Genomic DNA, 19,622 nt, shown 5'->3' on the forward strand with positions numbered 1-19,622 from the left:
TTTGCAGGCACGGCATGGCCACAATTAGTACATGACCGGGCTTGTTGGAGAAGTATGGGAGAGGCCTTTGCCCTGCAGTGGGCGTAACCAGGCTGATGATGATGATGATGATGATGATGATGATGATGATGATGATGATGATCCCGCTACTCTCCGCGACGACGTTCTACGTGCATGCCACGACGAACCAACGTCCGGTCATCTTGGTTTAACGCGTACTCTGGCGAGGATCAAGCAGAAGTACTATTGACAAAAGCTCACAAAAACCGGGAAGCAGTACGTCAGAAGTTGTCAAGATTGCCAGCGTCGCAAGGTTCCACCACTAAAACCAGCCGGTCTGCTTCAGCCTGTCCGACCTCCTTGTTCACCTTTTGAACAAGTCGGGATGGATTTACTCAGCCCATTTCCCAAGTCTTCGGCTGATAACCGCTGGATCGTTGTCGCCACCGATTACCTCACTCGATACTGCGAAACACAAGCCGTTCAGTGAGCTACTGCTTCAGATCATGCTAACTTCTTTATCAAAAATATCGTCCTTCGACATGGTGCTCCAGACCGTGGTACGGCCTTCACTGCCCAGTTGGTCCGAGATATTCTGCAGCTGAGCGGAACAACGCACCGTACGGCAACTGCGTATCACCCGCAGACTAACGGTTTAACTGAGCGTCTCAAAAACGATTGCGGATATGGTTTCCATGTATGTTGCCACGGATCATAAAAATTGGGACGAACTGCTCCCGTATGTGACATTCGCGTACAAGACTGCCCTACAAGAAACCACCGGGTTTCCTCCTTTTCGTCTGGTCTACCGACGCGACGTCACCACTATGCTCGACGCGATGCTCCTACCAACTTCGTCTCAACCTACCGCACCAGATACAGTGTTATGTTTGTGCCTTGGGATTTGCCTGACGGGAGGCCAGTGCTGTGGTGTGTCGACCGTGGAGGCAGCGTTAATCCCCACATGGTGCCCGCTTCGGGCACGTGACGACGTGGGTGTCCTCGCGGCTGCACGGCGTCAACGACGGACGCGGCCGTCGGCCCACCGACTGCTTTTCGGCCCCTCCTCGTGCGGACAGCAGTGCACCCCACCCCTTCCTTCGTGCGGCGGCGCCAGGGGCAACCCTTTTACCGACCACCCAAGGACTATGTTTCGACACCTTGCCTTGCAGGTCGTTCGTTCCCTTTGTCGTATGCCGGGCCATTGAACTTGCCCGGCGCCCCATACCGACCGACCGCCAGATTAGCCTGACGGCGCAGCGCAGTGCCCGGAGGCGCCGGCCACTGAAAGCGGCGTTGGGACCACGGAGGCTGCCCGGACCCTCTCTCTCTCGAGCTTGTTCGTCCTTAGGGACTATCTGGGGAATCTGGGGACGGGAAGTGTTATTTAAGCAGCTTGGAGCTGCTCGGTTGGTCTCTCCTGATATCCACACCAACTTGTACATACTGTATAAAGAATTCTTCGCCGAGAAAGCTCTCCTCGACTCTCGACTCTGCGTGAAGTGGGGTCCTGACCTCCTGCCGGCCACGCATACCTCGGCACACGCAACAACAGACGCCTTTGTTCAGCGTGCCGAAGCAGCGCGGCACCTTGCGCGGCAACGAATTCTATCCCGACAAAGTCAAGATGCTCGTCGATACAACATATGCCATAGAGACGTCACATACAACCCGGGAGATCTTGTATGGGTTTGGACCCCTATACGTCAACGATGCCGGTCAGAAAAATTATTGCGCCGATTCTTTGGACCCTACATAGTTTTGCGTCGTCTAAGTCCTGTCAACTACGAAGTTATTCCAGCCGACACTTCGCACCACTCGCGTAGACCACGTTCCTCTGACATTGTTCACGTTACCAGGATGAAGCCCTGTCATTCGCGCTGACTCTCATCCACAAACTTTGTGATGCGGCCCCTGTCGTCATGTCCGTTGTCCTTCTCATTTCTTTTATTTTCTCCTTGTGGCATTTAACATCTCCCCAACTTTATTTATTTATTTATTTATTTATTTATTTATTTATTTATTTATTTATTTATTTGGAGAGAGGGGTAATAGCACGCACTAGTTACGCTAGAAGTCGAGGAAGAAGAAGTGTGCGTGGTAGCTGCTGCGGAAACGAACTGTAAACGGCCGTTCGCTTAGAACTGACTGACTGGCTTTTCCTCTCGTGACACTATATGTATGTATAAATGTGTGTATATATATGCGTCTGTGAATATGTATATATTGACCCTGCCACAAGTATGTACTACGAATATCTTGCCATGTTGCTGCCTGTTGTTCATGGGGAGGTGGGACTAGTCAAGCTGCCGTTATGCAGCTTTTATCCTGCCATCCCTACCGCTTTGTATATATCAGTGTACTTATGTGATAAAATAAACTACTTCTTCTTCTTCTGGAAACATGCACCAACTAGCCCCCCAACAAATATTACTCTGCTATCTACCACCTAATCGAGGCCTGAAAATTCCCTCTGAGAAATGCGCACTAGTGCCATTTACGCGCAAACCCATAACAAACTACAGCGTAACGATAAATGGCCAAATAATACCGCATGTTCGATCGCACAAGTTTGTAGGTGTCATAATCGACAGGGGCTTGTCATGGAGCCCTCACATATCATACGTGAAAAAACTATTGACAGGCATCTGCCACCTGTTCGTTTTTCACTGGCAAGACTTGGGGAATGTCGACAAGTGACATGCTACAACTGTACAAGGTGCTTTTTCTAGGCTTTCTGCAATACAGCTTGCCAGCAATAACCAACACAGGTAAAACGAATCTGCGCACATTACAAAGTGTTCAGGCTCAAGTGCTCCGGATCTGTCGAGGCCTGCCTCGGAGTGCATCAACAGTGGCTACGATAGCAATCGCTAGAGACAACCTTGTCAAGACCCACATTGAAATTGAAGTGCTCAGGACCCATATAAGGCATCTAACCAGGACTCCTCGTCACCACTTAGCCTCTCTGCCAGCGGACAGACCTCGCACATCTTTCAGCCAAACGATTACCGCACATATGATTGCCAGCTTGTTTCACTCGAGCCCTTCGATTCCTCCATGGTGCCTCGCTCAGCCAAAAATCAACCTCACAGTACTTGGCATCACGAAAAAAGCTAATCTATCATCACCAGCCCTTAAACAGCTCACACTACTATTTTTTACGAGAACTACCGTGACTCTACGCATATCTACACTGATGGATCTTTCCTACCAAACAGCTCCGTGGCGGCAATCGTGACACCAGCGAAAGTCACAGCAATCCAAGTTAAGACGACTCACGCGACAGCATCGACGGCAGCAAAGCTCGCAGCGCTCTTTACTGCCCTCCTTTACGTTGGTGATGAACCACCACACAAGTGGACGATATTCAGCGATTCAAAGTCGGCACTGCAGTCTCTACTGACACCTTTACGACGCAGACCGCACGAACAGGTAATATTTCACATTGCAGAGACGTTACACCATATAAGTGATGCAGGCCATGAAATAACCTTCCAGTGGCTTCCAAGTCACTGCGGGATTATGGCCGATCAAGCTGCCCGTTCAGCCCATACCGAGGAGCAGCACGTACCAGTTCCACTTTCTAGAACTGACGCAGCACGGAAGATCCGCCTGCTTGCTCGGCAGTGCACCATGTCGCTATAGAATGACCCCCTTTTAAGAAATTCTCGACTGTACTTCCTTGACCCCACATTAAGTCGTCGAGCGCCATCACAGCTTCGCCGTGGAGACGCCACTCTTTTGCATCGACCGTGGTTGGGCATTGCCTTTACCAAAACCTATGCGTTCCGCATAGGCATGACCGACACCGCAACCTGTGACCACTGCGGTCATGAAGAATCGATTGGCCATATTTTGAGTGCCTGCCCGCTGTACAGTCCACAGAGGGGATGCCTTCGCCACGAACTTGACCAGCTGGACGACCAACCGCTATCGGAAAAAAGAATTCTGCACCATCGAAAGTACCTACCGTCAGAGAAGGCCGTGCAAGTGCAATTGCGCTTTCTGCGATCTACCGACCTTTGTGAAAGTCTTTAACTGGAATGCCTATTGCGTGTGTGTCTCCGTGTATGCGTGTTCTTTTTTGCGTTTTCCTCTCTGTTATCTTTTCTAACCCCCTATCTCCCATCCCCAACGTAGAGTAGCAAACCGGAGAGTGATCTCTGGTTAGCCTCCCTGCCTTTCCGCCTCTCTCTCTCTCTCTCTCTCTTGCTGTATAAATTTAATAACTGCCGAGTCAAAAACACGGCAAGTAACGTACAAACGTAAAAGTGTTATTTCAAATACCTTAGAAAAAACTGTTCAGGAATACAAACCTGCTCTATATAAATAATAAATATAATCAACAAATATAGAGATCTCCTATGTTCCGTGCCTGACAAAAATATAACATGAGACAGCAAATATTCATTATAAACAGGTACAGAGTCGACGTTTCGGAGTATGCTGGGGTCAGTCATGCATCGGCTTTGTGTCTTTCTACAGGGATCACTGTACATCAATAAAAAAATATTCATCCGAGGTGCTGGGATTGCTTCACCATAAAGGGTGCAATAGATGAGAACGTTTAAAACAGATTAAGATAATCCAGCCTCACGTACAGCAGCTTAACTTCTGATATTTTTAATATTCACGGTGGCTAGCGTTCGCGCGTTTCAAAAACTTTGCAAAAAAAATTGAGACGAGTAGTTATACGTGGAAAGCAATAACTTCAGCGGCAAGGAAGCGCTGCGAATGGGGCACCGGAACTCAGCTTCCCGCTTTTTCCTGATGAGTTCAATAACGTCCATGCATCACGCTTTCACGATGAAGCTCCCGAGTACTGAAACACCTTGTGAAAAGGTCATAAAGATCTCTGATAAATCGAGATGGCCAGATGGGTATACAGCAAGCCCCCTTGACCTGCAGCTAGACGTGTGTAATCAGCTGCGCTCAGCTGGCTAACATATTCTTTCTTGGTTAGCACAATATCACGAGAGTGTTCACACTTTGTTATCAGAACAAGCTTCCTAGTCACATAGCCGCAAATGTAAAAAATGAACCTTTCATCACTTTTTTGAGACACTCGTTCGGTGTTATCCGTTTCTGCACCGGACTGGTTGCCTTCTTCTATCCGCCTTTCGATCAAGCTCCATCTTGTGGCTTTGCACCACCTGCATCATCTTGAAATCATCATTGGCTCTGAATTGATCCAATGACCAGCATTGCGGCGGAGGCGCGTAACTGCGGAATGCGCGAAGAGAAGAAAGTAAAGAAACATCGGGAGCGGTGATGCAACGTGAGGACGACATTACGCCGTATGATTTATTTATTTATTTATTTGAAAATACTGCCAGCTGCTTTTTAGCAGCCAAAGCAGGAGTGGTACATAGAAAATACAAAGGGATACTGTACAAGCAAAAAATGTCAAAATAAAATTCGAACACAGCAAGCTCACACACAGTGCTTCACAGATCATACTTGTACGCTACTGCGCAGAACAATATCTCTGAAACTAATGACATGAGTTGAATAAAAATTCGGTACGAAAGGAATTGCGTGCTTAGCTCACAACTGAGAAATAGCCGTTAAGAAAGAGTCAACAGTACGTTTGTTCGTTACCTCTTGTGGAAGCCTGTTCCATTCTCTTATCGTTCTAGGAAAAAATGAAAATTGATAAGCGATAGTTCTAGCCTGGGGTACAATAAGGGTAAGTTCGTGCTTTCCGCGGGTACTTCTACACGTGTTAAACTGTAAGTATTCGTCAAAATTCATTTTAGTTTGGCCGTTCACTATCGTGTAAAGCATCTTCAGACGGTGTAGCTTACGACGTTCCTCCAGTGTTGGAAGGCCAGACCTTGAACGGAGATCAGATAGCGATACTTGTCTTCCGTAGGCATTAAAAATAAACCTGAGTGCTTTTTTTTGTACTTTTTCCAGCTTATCTGTATCAGTTTTAGTGTGCGGGTCCCAAACGACATCACCATATTCAAGTAGAGGACGCACCAGTGAAGTATAACCAACTAGTTTCGTCTTGCTTGTACAGTGCTTCAGACGTTGCCGCAGTAACCATAGTCTTTTTGAGGCTGTCGAAACTATCTTTTTAATGTGCGCACTCCATCTTAAATCGCGAGATATTTCAATGCCCAGATATTTAAATGTATCAACAAGAGTAACGCCAACGTCGTTAATTTTGTATGCATGCGATAGTGGACTCTTCTTTTTTGTTACGGTCATTTGGGAGCACTTAGGGATATTTAGGCTCACCATAGCTCAATATTAGGCTCACCATAGCTCAATATGAGAAACGAGAAAGGTTAGGAGACTGGAAGTGATGATGTATGTGGGGACGACATTACTAAAATTACGCCGTATGACTAAAAAGGTGCACAGGCTTTACTTTACGTATGATATGTCAATGAGAACAGATACAGGAGCGAGGTCTGGAGGTGATATAACGCGAAGACAACCGGTCAACCCACCAGAAGCATTGAATCTTACATGTGCATCATCTGCATTTGTCCGGTCCCCCCTCCTTTTAGGAAATTTTCCCTTTATACACATTTTTTTCTCTAGATTGAAATGAATGTATGATTATTACTGGCCCAGCCGTTTACGCATTTATTACGTGAAAGTTTAACTGTTACAACAGCCTTATTATATAATCCGTGAGTCTTCTCATAAATCAGCATGTAACTTGTCTCATGCTATCACATGCAAATGCCCGCCAGTGGGATAAGCGTACTTTATTACCTAAAGTAGGATTGTTACGTAAACTAGCAAACATTTATTGTGCATTACGATGTTATGTGTGTTTGCATTAAATTACCACCCTTGATGCAGTGCAAATATTTCTATTAACATTAAATTTAATCAGTACTGCTCTTTCCTTCAATGGCAGTAAAACGTGAAAAGTTTACGTCCTTATAAGTTGTCTCTTCTCATTATGTAATTAAACTACGTATTAATTGATCAGCAAATATAGTTGCGATGTACGAACCGGCGAGCATACAGAATAAATTGCTAAATTTTCTTTCGTGTTAAAAAGGAAACAGCAGAGCACGGGAGGTGGCCTTGTAGTGCAAATCCAACGCATGAAATGAAAGAAAGTAAATGAAAGGCGCAAAGCGTGAGCAAGTCGTTTACATCTGCTTCGTTCTCCTCGCGTCACCTCGTGCTCATTCTATTTTACAGCACGTTTACGTTCGTCATGCCACGCTTTACTAAATACCAACCCGCCGTGGTTGCTCAGTGGCTATGGTGTTGGGCTGCTGAGCCGAGGTCGCGGGATCGAATCTCGACCTCGGCAGCCGCATTTCGATGGGGCGAAATGTGAAAGCACCCGTGTACTTAGATTTAGGTGCACGTTAAAGAACCCCAGGTAGTCCAAATTTCCGGAGTCCCCCACTACGGCGTACCTCATAATGAGAAAGTGGTTTTGGCACGTAAAACCCCATAATTTATTTGTCTTTAACTAAATACCTCCCCTCACAATGAAGTGTGCGCTGAATGTATGCCAGAAACAGCCCCGTAAGTACGGACCATTGCGGTGACAAACCTGCAAGTATAGAAGGAAATATACAAAATCCCCGTATTTACAGCACACAAACGCGTTCTCTGTATGGCGAGTCCCTGCAGTTTGCAGTTACGTAGCGTATTGTAGGAGCTTAATCATCTCAATGTTGGCTAATAGCGACCAAACATCAAGCGCATAGCAGACGCCCGCCGCTTTGGCGCAGCTTCCACGGCGGAGAAAGCCCGCGGGTGCGGCAAAGCAGCGCGGCGGCGTGGTAGTTCGCCGGAAAAGGTTCACCCTGCCAAAATTTTAGGTCACCCTATTCCAGTTTGTTCCCAACAGGAACGCAGGTGCAAGAACGGGCCATAAATGGGCATAACCGTCTCATGCGCGCACCTTCAAGCACCCGCCGCCATCTTGTCGCGTCGGCAGACGGGGAGAAGGGGTGCGTCCGAAGGAAAAGTAGGCGCCGACCAGGGAAGACATCCTCTTCCCTGGTCGCAACGAGCTACCAGCCCTCCTAAGTGCCGTCGAGTACCTCGACTCACCGGGGCTCTGGGTGAGACTCTAGGATTTTCTGCAAAGAGGGATAGCCTCACGGCTATCCAAGCCACTCCAGGCTACTTGACCTGCCCCAACCATCTGGCTCCTGCTGGATAACCGGCCCCTGGCCTTTCACCAGATTACCATCCCTGCCAGACCCACCAGGCCCTTCCTGCCGGTCTGCTCAGCCGCTGCCATGGCGACAACACTTTAACCCCCTACTCCCCTATCTCCTTTGCTCCCACTATCTCCCCCCCCCCCCCCGCCCCTGTTGGCGCTGAGCCGTGCTCCCGCAAGGGCTGTAGCGTCGACCTTTCCTTTTCCCCTCAAGAACCATTTGTCTCTACACACACGGCTCGCATGACTTCCAACGGTCGTGTCTCGGCGACTCGTCGGCGCAAAGCCGAGGAGCCTTTTCCCGACGCTTTGGCGCCATCTGCAAAGATCTTCCCATGCCTGATTTTGAATGTCACTGCGCTTTGCGGTTGCGCTAACAGTTGCCACACAAGCGAAGCGTAACGTTAGCTATGGTGGAAATTAATGTCTATGCTGAACAGTTTCTGTGTACAATTCTTGTGAAAAGCCCGTATCGGGATGTTGGTTTAATAATCTGATCGCATCATCGCGCATCGTGTCATTGTATATTTCGTGATTTCTATTTTTTACTCATGCCAAGCGTACTGCTGCTAATCATTTCATGTATTCATTCTGCTAGTGTTTTAGTGTTTTCCATTGTATAAATTACTTTATTGGGCTTCTTCTGTATTTATATCTATGCCCTCCCTGCAACGATCTCTTGTCACACCGGCAGTATTCCTAAAAGAATAAATAAACACTACGCGACTTCCGTTCGCCTGCTTGAGTGCATTCAATCCGCGCTCTTATCGCTGCAGGGAAAGGAAATATTTTTCCACCCTTGACCCGCCTAACAACGAGGATTCAGTGGAAGAGCTATTCGCACAATAAATGCCGAGAACACGAAACAGCTGTATAAACTGCAGCATGTGGTACGTGCAAGTTTTGCAGAGCTGGAGAAAGTGACCTGGCTTCAAATCCCTTCCGACTAGCAGCAGACAGTCAACGTAACGCGCCAAAGAAAAAAGAAACAAAGAAACGCAGATATTTTGCCGAAATGCACTAAAATCACTTGCTTCGGGCAGGTTAACAGCGGTCTCTCATTGGTGTCAAGTATTGCACAGTATGAAATACGAGAAAAACACATGCGCAAGCAGCAGAACTTATTATTTAATGTCTCAACTCGCGTAACTCTATGGAAGCTGCTCCACGCCTCAGCGCCGAAACTGCGAGGACGAGTGTCGAGTGACGAGTGGAAGCCCGCAATTCGTTTGGGATGAGGAGATATGCATCTACGCTTAGTTCTTTTTTTTTCAGTCCTGAAGAAACTGGTTAATTCGAACATTTTTCTGATCTTATTTCACCTTGCTACCAAACCAGTTTTGGGCGGAAGTATCACAAACATGGTGAACAGCCCAAAATACTTGTAGTCCTAGAATTTACGCCAGTAGGCACGTTGAACTGAGCACAATAGAATCCGTTGGTTTTTGTGTTTGTGCTATCGTTTGAGACTACTCTTGTGGTTCTGCCAAGCGTCATTATATTTGAAAAGTGGCACTGCTAAGTTCGAGGACACGGGTTCGATCCCCGGCCGCCACATTTCGATGGGGGCGGAATGCCAGAACCCCAGGTGTTCAAAGTTAAACCGGAGTCCGCCACTGCGGTGTGCCTCTTAATCATATCGTAGTTTTGGAAAGTAAGACCCCGGGAATTATTATCTGAGAAGTTCGCTGAATCACGCGTAAGGCATACACCATAAAGGAAAAAAATTAAAATACCTCACCCCCCCGCAGCTAGTGCCCTCTCTTGCTATGCCTACGATCACTTGAAAAGTACTTAGTCCAGTTCCAGCGACGTGCTCGTCAGCCTGAGTCGTGAAGATGGCTATGTGTTTGTGTTTCTGGTGGGGTCACAGAAAATCCGGTGTCGGCGTTGTCGTCGTCTGTTGGCCGTGAACGAAAATTACCGATAAAGGCAATAAATAAACAGACGATAACCTGAAAATAATACTGCGGGCCGGGGATTCGACCCCAGGAACTATGGGTTGCCAGACCAGCACGTTAACCCATCCAGCCAGTCTTTTTTTTTTTTTGGTGAATTCAGTCACTCTCGGTCCATGGTGCGTACGCTCTTAAACGGGGTTTTATATGAAGAAGTTCGGACGCGGCATATGCACGTGCCTTCGATGCTGCGTCCACTTCCTCTTCGATAGGGTCCCGCCAATAACAGCCTCCTATGAATTCCGATGCGAACGTAGCACGTTTGCGCTATCGCGTTGCATTCTTAAATGAAACTGTAAAGGTCTTCGACTGTTGTGCCAGCTGTGATATACTCACCTACGTTAATACTCACGTCTACTCACGCTCACTGTCTCACCTTCGTACTCACATCTACTAATCTCACGAGCACTTACTCACATTCGTACCGTCATTCACACTCATATTCAGAGTCACCTCAACTCACGAGCACTAACTCACGTTCACACTCCTCCTCACACTCACTAGTACTCAATCACGTTCACACTCGCATCCACTGACACTCATAGTACTCAGTCACGTTCACACTCACCTCCACTCACACTCGCTCGCACTCGCCTACGCTCAGACTCACTGGCACTCACACACTCGCACTCACGCCTTTGAAATGAGTGCGAATGAGTTTGAAAACTGAACCTAGTCGAGTAACGTTGCCGAGCCCCGAATTCAACGCATCGTGTTGCGGCAAGAAGCACCGCTTACCACGCCTGTCAAAACGACGATTGTCGCCCGTCGCCTCGTAGAAGAAGCAGCCAGCTTCGTCACATCTGGGCGAGGTGGCGATGTAACCTCGGCAGTCACAAACGCAATCTGAAATGCCATACATTCCTGCGCGTGAGTCGGGAACACGCAACCAATCTTTAAGATTCATTTTCAGGAAAGCTATACGACTTGCAGTCATATCGTTTGGCATAGACAATCGGAGTACAAAAGAGAGCATACACTCTAAGAAAAATCCCGGGGAAAACGGGAGTAACTGCGCGGTTAGTCCTAAAAAGGGCGCTTTCGTCCCTCAAAGGACTAACTGCATGAATGTGCGTGCCATGTGCAAATTTCGGAGAGTAAGTGTTTAGTCCCTGCTCGGAAAGAGAGCAATGGGAGGACGAACGGCAACAGTTACTCCCCAGGCACTTCGCTGTTTTCGTCCGTGCCATGGAGCGATGCGGCGAAAACGGTATTGTCTATAAATCGTGAATGGTTCGAAGTTCATGCATTGTCTATTGAACTACATGCAAAGCAGCACCTTGCCTCTTCGTGAGAAAATTACGTGAAACTTAAAACTGGAATGTGAAGAGGCATGCCCTTCGTGCGCACCCCATAAGTGAGCGATACACATTAAACGCGCAAGTCATTGATAGACGACTAGATTTTCTTGGTCAACAGTACCTAAGTTCCTTCCGTTCCAAGGAGGTTGCGAACTGAAGCGATGTGTAGCTCAAACGGCACACGCTAAGCGACAGCGAAGTTGCCCTTCTCTGTCGTCTTCGGTGCCCAGTTTGAGCTCGCTACACGTATACATGGCGTAGTGCCTCAGTTTAAATCACCCTAAAAATACTCGGGCTGATGTCTTTTCGCAGTCGCTTATGGTTGCAAGTACACTCAACGTTAGACTCTCACTGCATAGCTTGCACAAAATACGTGATCACTTCTATGATGCTGCACTTGCGTTCGCGTGCTTAACCTTGTCTAAATATCCCGTCTTGTCAAGCAAGCGGTGTGGTGATAGGTGTGGTGATTGTTTACAGATAGGGAAGGGCGCCTAATCTGCTGCGATATTGATATCAGTGGCACGAGCTTTAGATTTGTGTGTGTTTATGCCCCGAACAAGTTACGTGAACGCGAGTGTTTCTTCTTATCTCTAGAAAATCATTTCTGTACTGATCGTGCATTGGTCCTCTTTGGTGACTTTAATTGTGTATGTAACGCGCAAGATCGTACGTCACTGAAGCTGAGACATGATCCCAGTAGTGATGCGTTGCAACGCCTGATATGTGATTATCAGCTTGTGGACATTGGGGAAAATGAAAAGGCGGGATGTCGATATACGCACTTCCAGTGTACCTCGCATGCAAGGCTTGACCGAATTTACGTTTCACTTAGCGCGCTACCTCTTATTCATGGTTACACTGTGCATCCTATATTCTTTAGTGACCATTGCCTAGTCTCAGCATCTTTTGGCAGCCGTCGGCACCAAAGTCGGCGTATGTGCTGGGAGCTGTGGAAATTTAATAACCAGTTACTTTCGCGCGAGCGTTTCTTAAATCGTATTACTGAGCTTATAGCTCATGTGTCTTGCCGCAAAGACTTGCCACTCTTTGCTTTGTGGGAATTATTCAAACAGGAAGCTAAAATGATAGCTATCGAAGAATCATCAATATTAGCCTTTGAAAAAAAGAATAATTACAAAGCATTGTATAGACTTTTGAGTGAGTTGCATGAGCTTGAATGCATACATCCGGGTCAATATATTGAGGATATTCATAAGGTCAAGGCACAGTTACAAACTTTGAACGCAGAAAAATACAGAGGTGCACTAGTGCGGGCGCGAGAGCAGCGTTTCCTGGAAGAGCAGCCTTGCAGTAGGGCCCTTAGTGATGAGCGCCAACACGCGCTGTCTAAACAAACACTAGAAATAGAGTATGGTGGAATCATTGTTAACGAGCCTACTCTAATAACTAAAGCATTTTTTGAACATTACCAAAAACTATTCCGAGACCATCTGCCATTGGATACAGATGCTGCCAAAAAAATTGTATCGTTGCTGCCCCAGTTAAATGAGGATGAGTACGATTATACAAACGAAAACATTGATATCAATGAGGTAACTTCATGCATCGATTCGTTAGCGAAGGGCAAAACGCCCGGCTCGGATGGCCTTACTGCCGAATTTTATCAGTGTTTTCGTTCCCTCTTATTGCCATTATTACTTCAGGTGTACCGAGAGGCCTTGGAAGTAGGGTACCTAACCGCCACAATGTACGAAGGACACACCGTCCTTATAGCCAAAACCGATGATGAACAGAAATTGCAAAAAGTTGACGGATATCGTCCTATCTCCTTATGCAATGTGGATTATAAGATTTTTGCTAAGGTATTAGCTAACCGTTTGCAAGTTGTAGTAACATCTGTGGTCGGTGATCATCAAACATGTGGCATCAGGGGACGGTCCATTCAGACGAACATTCATGTTGCGAGATCGGTGCTAGAGTGTGTAGCTGAGGGGACTGGACAGGTGGCAATGGCATATGCTCGGCATTTTATTGGCGTCAGCGGACATGGAGAAAATCGCCGTAGTTGCCCTTTATGCTCGGGTGTTCAGTCCGCGCATGTGCGCTCGAACATTTGGTCCCACATTGTTTTTGTTTAGTGTCGCTGCCGCCGTTGTTTGTCGCAGTAGTTTCCCGAGTCGTCCCACGATTATGCAACGCGCGCAACCCATGAGTGCGGTTCAAGCTTCGCAAGAGTGGCGCAACGCTTAGGAATCCGAGTTTCTCTTCCCGCTAGAAAGCAAAAAAAAAAAATGAGTAAGTTGTCCACAAGTCTTGTCACCTGCCGTAAACTCCACTCGGTGCAAGAACTAACATTTTAAAGTATTTCTTTTCACGAACCGTATGACAGGATGGAACGGTTCAATGGATTGCCAGCTCAGACATAGCCTACCTTCCCACGTTCCTGCATCTAAAGAATAAGAACAAAGGAACAAACTGGGAGAACTGATGCCAATGAACTTATCCGTTTTTAATGTATTGCTTATGTGCCTGGTAAAACAAATAAATAAATAGGATCCCAAGGCAACACTATACGGGAGACAGCGTAGTTAAGGGCTCCGGATTAACCTGTCCTCTGGAGTTTGAAAGACGCGAGTGTTTTATTGCAGTAGCAATTGCACGAACACTCGAGGTACGTTCGCGCGCCGCCGTCGTGTTGGCCCGGCATCGACGGCGGAAGCGCGTGCCTGCTGCACGTGTGCTGCCGCGCCAAGTAGTCCGGCAGCGTTTGAGCCTCTGGTTGCTCGGAACAGACGCTGAATTGACGCAGCTTCCACGTGCGACGGTTTCGCGTATCCCCAGACGCGGAAGCGAAAAGCCGCGAAATAAGTTAACGTTTACGCTCAGTAGTGTGCTGTCTTATTCAACTGTTTCTAATGGGGTGTTTATGTTTTCTCTTCCCCAATCCAATCGCACGTGAATTAAAACGCGGGACTCTTCTCGGCAGCGCCTTCACGTGAGCGCGCTTTGCATGCGTGGCTTTCCCTTCGTATAAAGCCGGTGTGGTATAAAGCGCTGGTCTGTTTCACATATTTCCCTTCGTGGCTACAGAAAGTTACGTGCAGAGACGCGCAGTGCGTCTGACTGCACCGAAGTGGACGCACCCCTGCAGCAGAGCCACCCTGGCTGCTCGCATGAGCATCGTGCGCACCAACAGTAGCGCCACCAGTGCCGTATAGCCAGGGGGTGGCACACCGGGAACGTGCCCCCCCCCCCCCCCTTCTCTCTCTCATCGTACCCGGTCAAGTGTGTCCTCCCCGAAAAACAACAATATCCCTCACTACACCCGTGGCCGTGGTGCACACTGCAGTGGTGCGAGCGGAACGGACTCATTTGCAGCTACAGTGGCCGCCGGCTTTCATTCTCTCGTCTCCCGGCATCTGCAGCGCGCCTCGTTTCTCCTGCGCAGCACAAGTTGCCGCGCATGCTGTGCCGAGCCAACATGTCGCCCCCGCGTATTCTTGGAACACGAGCAGCTTCAGCGCAACTTGCTCTCGCGTTCACATGCTTCGCCCTTCGAGCAATACCTACCCTTCTTTTTTTTTTTTTTCTAAGGGGAAGGTTTCTCTTTGCCTCCTCCCTCAACTTTTCCACTGCTGCTGCTGTCTTTACACGCCCCGCGTCTGGGGCTGTCGAGAACGCGCACTACACGGTAGAGACGCGGGAGAGGCGTCTGTTGTGAGCCCTCTCCAGCGAAAACTACGGAGGCGCCGCGGCAATGCTTTCTGGAGCTCTAGATGGATGTTATGAGCGTCCCCTTTGGAGCGGGGTGGTGGACTGCGCCACCAAGCTCTTGCTACTATACTGTCTAATATCCTACCTATGCTAAACAATAAAAAAAGACAAAAAAACACTGTGAACTACCACGCCCAAATTTTCTGATCCCCTATTGCGAACTGTGCTTTTGTACGTCACCGTCTTTTGTCGTTTCCCTACTTTTCTTCCACCAATCCTCCAGTCGCCTCTTACTAATGTCTATTGCGGCTCTCTATCGTTGTCACAGTGCCATCTGGAACTCGCTGGCCATCGACACAATGGCCTCTGGACGGCTGTGATTGCGCGTGAGCCCCAGGCAAAAGCGTTGCAGAAGCTGCAGCGCTTACCTTTGTACTCAGAGGCGAGATAGAGTGCTAGAAAGAGGAGGCAAAGAATGCGTACACGGCGAACTTTTGGCTCGTGGCAGCTTTCATACACGGGAGGATCGCGGGAGAAAGAAAAGGTGACTTGAGAAAGCATGCTTCGTTTGTGGTCTCTTCAATAGAAGAAACGCTACTGCTAGACATGGCAGCAGTTGCGGACAAACTGCAACATTTTTGTATCCAAGGTATTATGTTGCACGTTCCTGCTCTTTCTGAAAAATAAACACCATGCAAGTTTGTTCATGCACTACTGACACAGGGCGTGCTGACGCAAAGCCGCACTGAAGCACCGCAGCATCAAGACGGCAACACGCCCGTGTGAGGGAGTGACAGTGCTGACTTTCTCGCAGGCTACGAGCAGTTGCGCACGACAGTGCCTCGAGCAAACACGTCTCGCTGTGTGCTATGCGTACTACGCATGCACACACAATTAGCGGCGCATGCACGGTAACATTTAACATCGCATTACGACTTCTGCAGGCCGTCAACATGACCGCCAAATATGGTCAATGAACGCGAACAGCACAGAAAGCTTCGCTTACATCAATTCCTTAAGTGCGTACGATCCGTGTAGTTGTTTATTATTATTTTTAGTATTATCTTTCTTTTTATTTATTTTTTCATTCCGTCTTCGCCAGGATGCTGCCACCGCGGCTGGGGATAAAACCAACGACATGGTGCTGAGCGGAGGAGCGAAGTAGCCAACGGGAACGGTATATAAAGGTCACGAGGTGTTAACGAATTAACGCAGTCAACGCATACAGAATGTCATACGAACACTTGTGCTCTTGCGAATGCTGCAGGTGCCAATTTATGCTTTAAAAAAAAAAGATGTTCTTGCTCGTTGGGAAATTTGACGTCGCAGCCATGCGCGCCCAAGATGGTATAAATGAGCCCGAGTGCGCGGTATCAAATCCCGACGCATTTCCATGGGGGCGAAATACAAAAAAAAAAAAAGAACGTGTGCTGTGCATTGGGCGCACGTTAAAGAACCCCAAGTGGTCAAAATTAACCCGGACTCTCTGCTAATCATATCGTCGTTCTGGCACGTAATATCGCAGCATTTAATTAATTTTTAACACAATTGATATGCCTGTTTCTACTTTCCACGTACCCCAGCAATATATATTTTTAAATAAGCAACAAGGTGCTGTAGTTGACGATCTACACAAATATCAGCGGTCATATGCAAGATAGTAGTTTAGTAGCAGGGAAGTTCAAATGAATGATCACAATACTGAGGTCATTGTGCAACACATCACTATGTGGAGCTGCGTACGCGTTATTATGAACAAGTTGCTTCTAAAAAAGAAAAAGGAAAGAGACACGAGTAAGTCGCATACATTACTGCAGTTTATTTCTCGGAAGAAAAGCGGCAATACGAATGAACTACCCGCGGACACAGGAATCTTTATTTTCCCCATCTGCGCAGCTCAGTATGACAGAAAATTACATACTTAGTTATGGTCATTACACGCAATTCAATACGAGCTCTGTCCACCAACCACACAGAGCTGTCTGTTGCCGCCGCGCCGAGAGAAGCCCATTGAATGACGTTTGCCTCTGCCGTGACGTCACGGCAATGGGTGCGCGTAATTGGCTGCAGCATTATAAGGTTATAGTCACGTTCTTTTGTATTTTCGTGACCTTGGCGACGACGAATAAACTCATCGCGTTACAAAGGAAGAAGGAGAATGTATTTCTTTCCCACATGAGAGTCGTGTGCCTGTCACAAGAGCTCAACGTGTATTTTGACGTAGCGCAAGACGGAAAATTTAAGGTGATCAGTTTATCAAAGCGTTGAAAGCTTATCTTTGTCGTAACCCCATCAAGAAGTAAACTTGATTACGTGCTTTACTATTGGTGACAGATGTGGTTACGCTTGGTGGACGTTTTATGCACTCTGCTACAAGGTTGCAGGGTCGCCTTGCTGCTTCCCTGTGCCCAATCACCAACACAAACAATTTCTGGCGATAAATACGATCTCAAGGATAACAAAACTAGGGTAAGAAGCTGGCAGCGTGCAGAAATGTCGAAAAAGCCCCCTCTATCAAACATAGCAACAAGCTTCTAAATGTAGACTCGAAAAGATCGTCCTGGGTATTTATGATCCCTTTAAATGCAAGACGGCGAGCGTTGCGAAACGCTCAGCAGCCAGCGGCAAAACAGCGAAAGAGCGTCGAGAAACAAAAAGCAAAGCTGGAGCCGCAAGGACGCGCGCGCCGGCCGCGTGAGGTCATGACGTCACGTTTCGAGGAGGCTTTCACCTCGGACGTGACGTACGGGAAGTTTGAGCAAGAGGCGACACTGGCGGCTCCAGCGTGCGCTGTGCAAACCCGATGCCGATTGCTCATTGTCCGCTCGGTTCGTTTATCCAAGCTTCTTTGTGGACGGCGCGGCCGGCGTTTTTTACACTTCGAACGACACGCGTTGTTACGGGACCGGGATTTCTGCACTGTGAGACTACTGTGGTGTGCGATTCCTGACCGAGAAGCTGCCGCTATGCGTCCGAGGCGTTGCCTGATACCTCGGTGGAAGCAAAAGAGGCGGCGATGAAGGTGGGCGCAGCATGCCGAACTGCGGCCCCGTTTGTGTGCCTACGGGCTCCTAACGTCTACACTGAAGTCTGGCGGCTGCGAGGCGCTGCATCGAGTTACGACGATCGTCCAGCCTGATACCTAACCGCGCTTGGTTTGTGCTGTCGTCTGTGATAAGATTCTGACCGGCGTCCCACGTAAACAGCGTCGGCTGAGATCCGCCTCTGGACGCGCTCGCGACGCATCATCGGTGTGATTCTTGAGTGCGTGAAGTGTCAGCAATCGTCATGATGAACTTCAAAAAGTGCAGCGGAGTGCGGTCCACTATTCTGCAACTGCTGCTCGCGGTGAGCCTCCTGCAGCTCGGTTCCAACCCGGACTCGAACCCTGTCCGCGTGAACCGGCGGTCCGACCTCGTCCGCAGCGTGCGTGTCGGGGTCCAGTCGGCATTCACGCACACTCAAAGCCTTACACCTCCGCTCTTCGTTCACCCCAAGAGCATCGATGCCTTCGACGCGAACCCCGTGTTCGCCGAGCTGCACGAACTGGGAATTCCGTCGCTGCTACGGCGTGTTCGAACGCGGGTGTTCGCCTACCTGGCCGAGGACCCGGGCCCGCCGCCAACGAGGATTTCGAACGAAGTGGCTGCCGCCGCGTCTGAGAACGAGCAGCGTGCCGATTCTCCGAGCGAGGCATCCGGCGCGAGCAGTAACCTGACCCAAGAGGTAAATAATGCGTGGGAGACACGTTCCCATTGTCGTGCTTGTGCAACGACGCGTAGGTTTTCAGCTCTCGTGTTTATATTACCCTCGAAATAAACACCGTCATGACTTGCTCAGTTAACGCAAGTGCTCAATCGAAAACACGTACAGAAAAAAAAAATTAAAACGAAAAAACGAGTTTGCCCGTCGCGGTCGCGCCCAAGGGAACGGCCTCTTCAGGTGCGATGCGCTTCCTCCTACGAGCGATGAGAGGGAGGTAAGCCTTGAAGACCGCACTCTCCCCCACAGCCCTGCGTATTTGTTTTCCTCTGTAATATGGCCCGTAGTAACAGTGACGCTTGGTGCTGGGGCAGCCGCGCTTTCCCACACCCGGTCGCTCTTGTCACGTGCCGAGGAAAACTGACGTGCAGCTCGACTCGCAGCAACGCGTCATTGTTTCAAATTACGCTCGCTTGACCCAAAATTACGCTGCATGCATCAGGTGAAGAACACCTCTTGATTTGCAGATGGCGTCATGAAGAGCTGTGTGCACTTTTGATGCACAGGTGATGACAACATTTCAGGACATCCTTGGCAGCCTTTCGCCGTGCAGTTTAACGTGCAGTTATTTATGTGTGAAGAGTTGCGTCTATTGCCGTAAAATACTGTAGCGGTGAGGGGCGGCGGGATCGGCGACCGTATATGCAGGAGTTGGAATGTATTCTGCTGCGCTGTTGATTTTCAAGAGTGCCCCTCGCCGCCACACAGTCGCTAACAGGCTGTCCGGTCAATGCTCGCGCAATATTCTTTGAAAATCGCAAGGAT

The 19,622-nt window shown here is 48.5% G+C and overlaps 1 protein-coding gene across 3 annotated transcripts in view; it reads left to right on the plus strand.

Annotated features, from left to right (window-relative positions):
• Positions 1–19,622, plus strand: part of cnc (NFE2 like bZIP transcription factor cap-n-collar) — a 181,657-nt gene that overhangs the window by 35,670 nt on the left and 126,365 nt on the right. For 2 of the 3 annotated variants that reach the window (XM_065448125.2, XM_065448126.2), the window contains exon 1: positions 17,872–18,821. The exons of the other annotated variant lie outside the window; for it this stretch is intronic. In XM_065448125.2, coding sequence (XP_065304197.2) covers positions 18,384–18,821 — 438 coding nt within the window. In that variant the 5' untranslated portion in view covers positions 17,872–18,383. Of the gene's footprint in view, positions 1–17,871; positions 18,822–19,622 lie in introns of those variants that run through there. 3 annotated transcript variants of the gene reach the window in all.

Source organism: Dermacentor albipictus, chromosome 4 (genome assembly GCF_038994185.2).
Source record: "Dermacentor albipictus isolate Rhodes 1998 colony chromosome 4, USDA_Dalb.pri_finalv2, whole genome shotgun sequence".
Lineage (NCBI taxonomy): Eukaryota > Metazoa > Arthropoda > Arachnida > Ixodida > Ixodidae > Dermacentor > Dermacentor albipictus.